We start from the raw sequence: 9,184 nt of genomic DNA, 5'->3' as shown, positions 1-9,184 counted from the left end.
CTCTATCCAGTGCATCATTGGTGACCCTGCAGGCTCCTACTCTATCCAGTGCGTCATTGGTGACCCTGCAGGCTCCTACTCTATCCAGTGCATCATTGGTGACCCTGGCCTGCAACGCGTTTGCTCTCAGGTTATGTGGTGAAGAGATTACAGCCAGAGAAGCCACTGGAGAGAGGGGAGATGTTAAAATCAACTTTATTTTTAACCCAGAAGCTAGATTTCTATTGATCTCTACCTAGGCTGGGAATTGAATCCTGAAGTTGATGGTATCTGTGAGTGTTGTGGAGCAAAGAGGAAATTGGTGTACTGATAAACTAGTGATCACTTCCACGGCCTTCGCCACCGTGTTTTAGCTTCTCACTGACAAGAAAGCTCACGGTGTGTCTAATGCTGGCAGTGCGCTCCTGCATGGTGACTCGGTCCTCTGTGTGGGAAGGAAGCCACTGTGTCCTGGCGCTGTCTGAACAAGTGTGTCTGCCTGACAGAGGTTTCACTTACACATAAGAGTAGCAGAGCGCCTCCCACCCCTTAACAAATGTCCTTTTCTGACAGGTCTCTCTGACATGTTTGGGCCATCGGCAGTAGTCTAAGAGTAGTTATCCAGGGTCCCAGGATGTCCCCAGAGTCCACTGTGAGGGCCATGTAAGTAAGCTCTGCTTTCTGTCTCTAGGCAGAACACCTGATCAGTGCAGCTTAAGGGAGGAGGGGTTGCCTTCGCTCATGGTCTGAGGAGTTACAGCAGGAGCACTCTAGGACTCATTACACCCCAGAATAGAAGCAGAGGCAGGCAGGAAGTGGAGTCTGGGCCTTAACCTCAAGGCCTGTCTACCAGAGATCCATTTCCTCCTATTAGGCCTCACTGCCCCAAACAACGCCATCACCTGGAGACGGCGTGTTCAAACACACAAACTTACGTGGGTGGTTCACATCCAAACCAAGCAGGGATGGTGAAGTCAAGGCTCAGGCAGGTCCGCCTCTGCACAGGGGTCTCTGAGGGCTACCCTGCAATTCTTCTGTATATGCATTCTCTGACGATTCCCTTGGACCTGTGGAACAGAGGTAAGGTTGAGCAGGTCTGGTAACTTCCATTAGTCTATGAAGTTTGACATATTAGCCACGGGAGTCAAGAAAAGTCTTGCTCATTAGAGTTAGTGCTATGAAAGTGTCACTTAATAGCAGTTACATGTGTGTGCACATGCATGTGTTCACATGCGTGCCGGTAAACATGTAAATGTGGATGCACACGTGTGTAGAAACCAGAGGTCAACGGCAGGTCTCTCCCGCAGTGTTCTTTGCCCTGTTTTTTGAGACAGCGTCTCTCAGGGAACCTGTTGTGATTTGCTAGAGTGGCTGGTTAGTCAGCCTCGGGGTCACAGGTCTCCACCTCCCCTGCATTGAGACCACAAATTCCTGCTACCTCTGGGATTTTGGGTAGGTTTAAGGGATTGAACTTGGCTCCTATGCTTGTACAGTGTGAGCACCTCAGTGACTGAGCTTCATTTGCAGCCTGAGAGAATAGGTAGCTCTTATGGCAGAAGACTGTACATCTATCCATCCCTCCCTTCCTCCCTCCCTCCCTTTTGCATTTGAAAAAGCCTCTTGCATAGGACTTTGAGATGTTTGAGAGACTTAGTTCTGCTATTCCTCACTCTGCCTTATGCACAACACTCCCCTCAAATACGAGGTGTGAGTACGCATTTATGTAAGTTCTTTCTTCCGAGATTCAAGTTAAATTGTGGTGTGCTGTTGACAGCTAGAGTCCACAAGTGTGAATTAAGTAGACCACCCTATTCTCAGCCATCTGCTCTCCCTTTGCAAGCGCAGGCCTCGGAAGTGTGGGCAGAGCCATAGAGACACACAGCCTGGGCTCCCCTGCACCGGGTGACTGCTCTCTGGAAGTAACAGCAGACACAGGTGTGGCCCTGCTGAGTACTTCCTACTGTAATGTCCCATTTCGTGACTTCCAGTCAGGTCACTGGCTGTGTGGATGAATCTGCGGTCCCAGTGGATGTTGAATCTGGATACAGAGCAGAATACTCATGACCTTAAGTCCTTTGGTAAATGTTTCCTCAAATTCCGTTCGCAATAAAACATCACAATCCAGGCAAATCTCAACTTAAATATTGACTGTCAAACTCAGAAAATATAGGCTAGCTTATGAAGCAAGTTTGGCTTTGGTGGAAGGGAATGAAGTTAGAAGGTGAGGAATGGAGTGTGTGGTGGTCGGAGCCTCCTCTGACGACAGCCTGTGTCTGTCTCATGGTGGCTTTTCTCCCTGCTGCTCCCCAAGGGTGGCACTGTCGCAGCCTCAGGGTTATGAGATACAAACCAGGCTGCTCTGTTGGCTGGTCCTCTCTTCATGGTTGGAGCCATTAGGAATTATTTTAATCAGAAGCCTTCCAGTATGGCTACAGAAAGCAGAGCTCCGGCCAGCCCTCCACCCCGGTCTCCTGCCATGTCCAGATCATGCCTTTGACCCGGGATCTGATTGCACAGGGTGTGTATAGGTGGCTGTTTGTCTGTGCTTCGTGCCCTGTGGGCCTTCAAATCTGGTTTTCATGTCTTCTGGTTCTGATATTTTGGTAGTGTTTCTTATTAATTTTCTACCTTAACACACACATCCTTCTCTTTGGTGAAAGATGGGTGTTTTGTCTCTAAGTTCTTCGGAAGAGTACCTCAGTTTGCCATTCTACTGACTGGCTAGACATTTTTCCTGGACTTTAAGATCTAGTTATAATATCTGTCAGTATCAGAGCCTTGGCTGCTCAGGGAGCTTCGCTATAAGGACTGAGACAGACATCCATTGCCTTTCTGGTGGGAGTGGTTCTTGTTCAGTCTTTGGGGACAGGCTGGACTTACAGAAAAAACTGTGAGGCTAAGTCTCATCTTTCCCCACTTCCTACCTACTCAGTGCCACTGGCCTAAGTACCTGTCTTTCTGCAGAGCACTGAAGAGCCCTGCTTTCTGGGACCCTCTGGTTGTTCCCTGCTTGCTGGACCTCAGGGCCTACCGTTGAGCTTCTCATGAACTCTGCTTTCTAAGCAACCTCTGCATTCACTGTGTCGGTGGGTCATACTGGCATCTCTGACTGAGCCTCTGTGGGCTGTCAGGGCATGGTGACGTTCCCTCTGTGAGTCCTGGTGAAACTCCCTCTGTGTGTCCTGGTGACGCTCCCTCTGTGCGTCCTTGGGGATACTAGGCTCCTGCAATGTTTCTGAAAGGGACTGGCAAGCTTTACTCCGGCATCTGCTAATGGGTGGATGTTCTTGGAGCAGCTCTTTCAAAGGCTGGCTAGGAGACAATTTTTCATGTTGAGTGTCTGAGGGCACTGCCTTCAGAGGCTGACTGCTGAGCCAGCATGGCCAGTTGGGTGGTTGACACTGATGCCTGGGCCCTAGTGAACAATGTCTTGTGTCCGTGTCCAGCTCTGTGAACAATATTTGCAGCACTTGGGTCTGGCCATGACCTTGCCGTGTAATACTGAGCAGGGTTGCAGCATCTCTGGGCGTTGCTATCTCATGACAGTAGGCAGAACTTGGAGGAATACCGAAGTGCTCTGAAAACAACTAACAATAACTCACGGCATCCAAAGGGCTGTGGTCCCTCCCACTGTGCAGCACTTCCCACCCCAACCAGCCTATGGTGTGTTAGCAAGCAGGAGAAAGCTACAATTGGATCTTTTAGAATCTCAGTCTGACTGTTGGCCAGACAGCAGCTGAACGGTTTTGAGCATCTAGGGAAGGATGCCTTAGAGCACATGTAAGGTGCCATCCTGTTAGGCCCCAGGAAGCACAGGTGCACGTGCAGGAGAGTCCGCTCTGCCATGAGCAGGCCTTGCCCGGGTCCTCTAAGAAGCTATAGTCTCACCATCTCTTCTTGGCTCCACAGGGGCTGTTCAGAGCTCTGCCGGATCCCCATGGTGGAATACAAGCTGGACAGTGAGGGCACACCCTGTGAGTACAAGACACCTTTTAGGAGGAACACCACGTGGCACCGTGTGCCCACCCCTGCCCTACAGCCAGTTTCCAGAGCCTCACCTGTGCCTGGCACACCTGACCGACTCCAGTGCCAGCCGCTGCTGCAGCAGGCCCAGGCCGCCATCCCCCGGAGCACATCCTTTGATAGGAAGCTGCCGGATGGCACCAGGTAACACCACAGCTTTCCTTAGATACTAACTAAGCAGCCTGGCTGGTTCTGTGATAGCTTGTTGTGAGTTTTGGCAAACAGGGCAATAGGATAGCCTCAGTCACAGTGGTGCTCAGAGTCTAGCCTTGTCCTGTTGTCAGAGCAGATACCCTCTGCCCACCCGGGACACAGCATTTAGCGCTAAATCCAGTAACACGAGAAGGTGGTGAGAGCTCAGGGCACCTAAATTGCATAGGTTGTGTTTGAGACCAAAACAGTTGATTCTATGTATAATTCCTGTCTAAACATTCCTGTGACCTACACCATAGAGATGTGAGCCTTTACTCTGGACAGTTGATCCCTGAGGGCTCTGATCTGGTAGACCTGTCAGTACACACCAGGAGCCAGGGTCTTGCTTGCCTATTGGGCTGTCCCCTGGGCCTCTATGATGTATGTCCCTCTTCTGGAAGATAAGGAAGAAGTAGACCCTGGAGGACCTGCTAAAGACCACCCAGATCAGCATCACTGAAGGGCTTAGGACCAGGCACTACACACTGTAAACCTATACAAATATTTACTAGAATTAACAAAATGTGTAGCTCTTCTTGTCTGTTCTAGTTTATGCTCCCAGGAGGAGCAGGAATCTTTTAACTTAACATTAATCAAGGCATCTGGGCTCCAAGCCTCTGGACTTGAAGATCATGGGGTTTATAACGCAGCTTCCCTGCGCTCAAAGCACACACAGTAACACCTGGGGCAAGAGTCAGCAGCACCCCTCTAATCACATAGAACCTAGAGAACTATGGAGGAGACCAGAAGGACCCTGCAGCCAGAGGGATCCTGGCGAGCATCGTCTCTGTCAAGTGACTTCTCAGAGATTTGGAAAGTGATCTCTAGAATTACAGTAGGCAGCTGTGTGAAAGTCAGTGGTCTTGCCACATTACAGCTTTGCTCCTGCTCACACTGTGCACTCGACTCATATGTGATCTGCACTAGGCTCCGTGTAACAGGCATGAGTGTTGTCTCCTGACTGTACACTCCCGCCGCATGCCTGGTTTTCTGTCCTCTGGAGCCACCATTGTGCCTTCATCTTCAGAAAGCAAATGTCCCCAAATCCACACTCCTTCCTGTGATGGATTTCTGTCATAAAACTGAGAAATCTCGGGCTTCGCCGATTCTCAGATTATCTCCCTGATTGGTTCCATTACACATTGTTTTGTGAATGGACATAGGGAATTTTTTGTAAACAGCACAAGTCAGAAGGAGGGGGGGTGCTGGACTGAGATGTCCAAACCCTGCTGCTCTTCTTCCCCTTTCAGAAGTTCTCCCAGCAACCAGTCATCATCCAGCGACCCAGGACCTGCTGGGAGCGGACCCTGGCGGCCACAAGTGGGCTATGATGGGTAAGGCTCCTTCCTGCCTTTGTCTCCTCCCCAGGGGAGCCTGTGTCTGTACCTGGGACTCATTCAAATGCATTCCTGTGTGTGGTCTGCACAGAAGGCCACCTGTAACAAGCACTTTTAGCAAGTGCAGAGTTTTCTGATTAAATCAGAGGCTCACACTGTAGCCTATGCTGGTTTCTACCTCGTGATGATCCACCTGTGTGCTGGGATGGTAGGTGTGTGCCACCACGCCCTGCTAGGAAACTCTGTTTCTGTGACAGTGTTCCTGGGTCTTCCCTGTTGGGTTTTTTGTTTGTTTGTTTGTTTGTTTTGACATGGAATGGACTTCTGAACACAAGAGAGTAGATCTGAGGACTTTGTGGATGGGAACTCTCAGGAAGTTCCCCTGACTCAACCTGCTAATAGAAGACAGCCCCTGAGAGCCAGAGAATAGGTTATCATTGAAGTTTCTTCACTTCCTGTTGGAGAAGCAACATAGCAGCCACCTGGCTGGAGAGGCCTCCTTGGGAGGAGCCTTTGTGATTTGTGTCATACCCCAGGAATCAGGAGTGTGGGTACAACTGGAGACCCTTGTGAATACACACACGCATGTACACACACGTACACACTGACCTTATGTGGGACTCTTGAGGTAGCATGTAGCACAGCATTCAGGTTCTAGATGTGTGTTGTGGTGACTCCAGTCCGACTATGGTAGTCAACAGCTGGGCCCTTTTGTGGACCGAACACAGTCATCCACGGAGGCCTCAGCTGGCATGGACAGAAAACTCCTGTCCATGGAAGAGCATGGCAATCATGGCACTGTCTTCAGGTGCAGAGCAGAACTCTAGGCCAGGCATTCTGCTGTCCAATTTGGATACCATGCTTTTCATCTCAGATGGCAGACAGAATTCTTCACAGCTAAATAGCAAAGTGAAGCCATGGCTAAGCAAGGAGAGCAGAGCCTCGATTTGTTCTTATATAAATGGGAAGCCTTGTGTAGTCTCAGACCCACGGTGGACTCAGCTCATGGCATTACACGGCAGCACAAGCGCATTGCCTTCACTTCCTTCATTTCTAAGATTATGTTTTCCTTTTTCCAGTTCCCGTAATGCACAGGCCATCGGGGCAGAGTCTAGACTGAGTCAAGTTTTCTTTTTTTTACATGCATTAGTGGTCAGATGTATCAGTGCCACGTGCATTAGTCAAAAGTAAGGCCGGTCATGTGCTCCACCAGAGCTGGAGGACTTGCGGCCTCGACGCTGGTGGTGCATGTTTATCTGTTGAAGCTTGCTGTGTGTCAGTCCTGGTGAAACAGCATCCTCTTCCCTGGCGAGATCGACCAGGATACTGTGTTTCCACAGTCAGGGGACTGTTTCCTAGGACAGCATCAGCCCTGGAATGGTGGTGGCCTCTGTAGGAAACCTCAGCCACCTCATACTTGACCTGTCCTGTCCTCTGCTGGCTGGCGGTGTCAGAAAAGAATAGCCAGACTCCCTCTTTGCAGGTGCCCATCACCCCTCCTGCTGGAGCACCAGGGCCCAGGCTCTGTGGAGTGCGATGGAACCGGGGAGCACGAGGACCTCTTGGAGGGAGGCAGGCTTCCAGGTAACGCAGGGACCGGGCCTCCAGGGCACCCCTTGACCTATACTTTCTCCCTGTCCCTACTCATTCACTTGGACAACCATAGTTGATGAGTTTCTTTGTGAGCCATGTGAGGTGCCTGTGGGTGGCTGGCTGGTTCTGGGGTAGCTATGGTTATAGCATGGCTTCAGATAACTGGTTATAATGCCTGGAGAGATCGGTCCCTCTGTGGGGGGACTCTGCTGCCTCCCGTGTGCTTGCTGGTAACCTGGGAAGTTGTAGTAAAGTTTCAAACCATCAGAACCCTGTCTTTCTCCCTCTTGCTAACACTGGAAATCATGGGCTCAACTCTCTTTAATGTCACAGAAACCAAATGGCATGGCCCACCTTCCAAGGTCCTGAGCTCCTATAAGGAAAGAGTGCTGCAGAAAGACGGAAGCTGCAAAGAGTCCCCCAATAAGCTATCTCATGTAAGTCCTCTATCTACGACCAATTGCACCTGTAGCAGGATTGATGTGTGTCAGCATATAGAGGGTGGCACAGCACACCTGTCCATGGTGCTCAAGAACATGGGATGCATCTCAGTACCCAGTAGGACTACATATGGTGTTTCCATGCTTGAGAGTGTGAGGTATAGCCCAGCACACAGTATGGCAGCATGTGCCCACATGTGGTGTTCAGTGCTGTGTGGGGTACAGCCCAGTACAGAGTAGGGCAGGGAGTGATTGAAAACATAAACACATTCCAGCACACAGTAGGTGGCACACCTGTGGCAGGGATCAGACACGTGTTATTTTCCACAAAGGACACTCATAAAAGAGGATAAAAAGAGAAGGGAAATGGGAAAGTTTTGTTTATTTTCTCAGTTCATGAAGGACCACGGAAAGACTACAGCAGATTCCTGCTAAAGCCAACATGCACATCACCCTCCCAACCTTGCTGTTCAGGGTGACAGTGATGAGATCCTGCCCCCAGGTTTAGCTGGTCAACCATTTAGCTACTTAATGGGACAGTGCAGTAGTGGAAACAGAAACAGCCCCTCTCTCCAGAGGAGCTGCAGCGAGGTCCCTCTGCTGATGTCACTGAGATGTCCGTAACCATAGCAGCCCAGCAGCCTGCTGAGAGTCCACTGACAGCAGGTTCCTTGTTAATCCCACAGACCAGCTTATCTATACCATAAAGTCTCTATGAGGCGAGTCCTGTAGGAGAAGCAGCTTTCAATGAGACTCCATACAAAGGAGCTGCAGTTGGGTGGTTTGAAGATGTGCAGGTGAAAGAAACTTACAAACTCCTGGCAACACTCTTCCCTCCCCTTGGCACATCAGTGAGCTTTGCAGTTCCCCTAACTGTGCACAGCCATTCTTCCTGCGGCCACAGCCCTGACCTGAGCCACTTCCTGAGTCCACTCACATCTGCGTCTACAGACGTCCAGAGTAGTTCTGTAGAGGAAGACAGGCTGTGGAGGGGCCAGGTTGAAACCAGAGAAGCCAGGATTTGCATAAAGGTGCAGGAGGATGGAGGAAAAAGAGAGGTGGCCAAGCCCCTAGGAAATGGCCTGGACAGGGGCATTGTCCCGGCTCCAAAGCCCTGGTCCTGCTGGTTCTCGAACTGGGACGGCTGAGTCGGTCTGGGCACAGTGACAGAGGGGATCTCTTCTGTCTTGGCCTTGGTCTCCCTAAAGCATGGGTGCTTTTCAGACAGTTCGTCTGGAATCTTCCTCTTGGGACTTCACTTGGCTTTAGCTCCCTGAGAGCCTGTGTGCTTCTTTGCAGGGCACTTCACAGTTGCAGAGTCCTTCTCTGCACAGGAAGCATGTGGCACTAAGACCTCAGAAAGCACCCAGGGACTAACTGGACGTTTTGCCATTATGACTCAGACCTGGGTCTCCTTCACCAAACTTGGAGTCTTTAAGAGAAATGCTGTACTGGCTGTAAATGGCAGGAAGTTTATAAATGTAAACTGATCTCCTCTGCCTGAGTTTTATATCCTTCTCCATCTGTATAATCCTTGTCAGTGACATTTGTGTGTTATACACCAGTGATTGACTAAAGACAGGATGCTAAGCTCCTGTCAGTGGTGGAGGAAGCAAGAGG

General features: G+C 50.3%; 1 protein-coding gene across 2 annotated transcripts in view; it reads left to right on the top strand.

The window, feature by feature from the left end:
- The window catches only part of Sipa1l2 (signal induced proliferation associated 1 like 2), a 151,248-nt gene that overhangs the window by 112,086 nt on the left and 29,978 nt on the right, over nucleotides 1–9,184 (top strand). For both annotated transcript variants that reach the window (XM_029480756.1, XM_029480755.1), the window contains exons 10-13: nucleotides 3,889–4,146; nucleotides 5,445–5,528; nucleotides 7,015–7,115; nucleotides 7,458–7,561. In XM_029480756.1, the coding sequence (XP_029336616.1) occupies nucleotides 3,889–4,146; nucleotides 5,445–5,528; nucleotides 7,015–7,115; nucleotides 7,458–7,561 (547 nt within the window). The remainder of the gene's footprint in view (nucleotides 1–3,888; nucleotides 4,147–5,444; nucleotides 5,529–7,014; nucleotides 7,116–7,457; nucleotides 7,562–9,184) is intronic.

The sequence above is a fragment of the Mus caroli genome, chromosome 8, assembly GCF_900094665.2.
Source record: "Mus caroli chromosome 8, CAROLI_EIJ_v1.1, whole genome shotgun sequence".
In the NCBI taxonomy this organism is placed as follows: domain Eukaryota; kingdom Metazoa; phylum Chordata; class Mammalia; order Rodentia; family Muridae; genus Mus; species Mus caroli.
The sequence above is the reverse complement of the archived record's forward strand: the minus strand, read 5'-3'. Positions and strand labels throughout refer to the sequence as shown.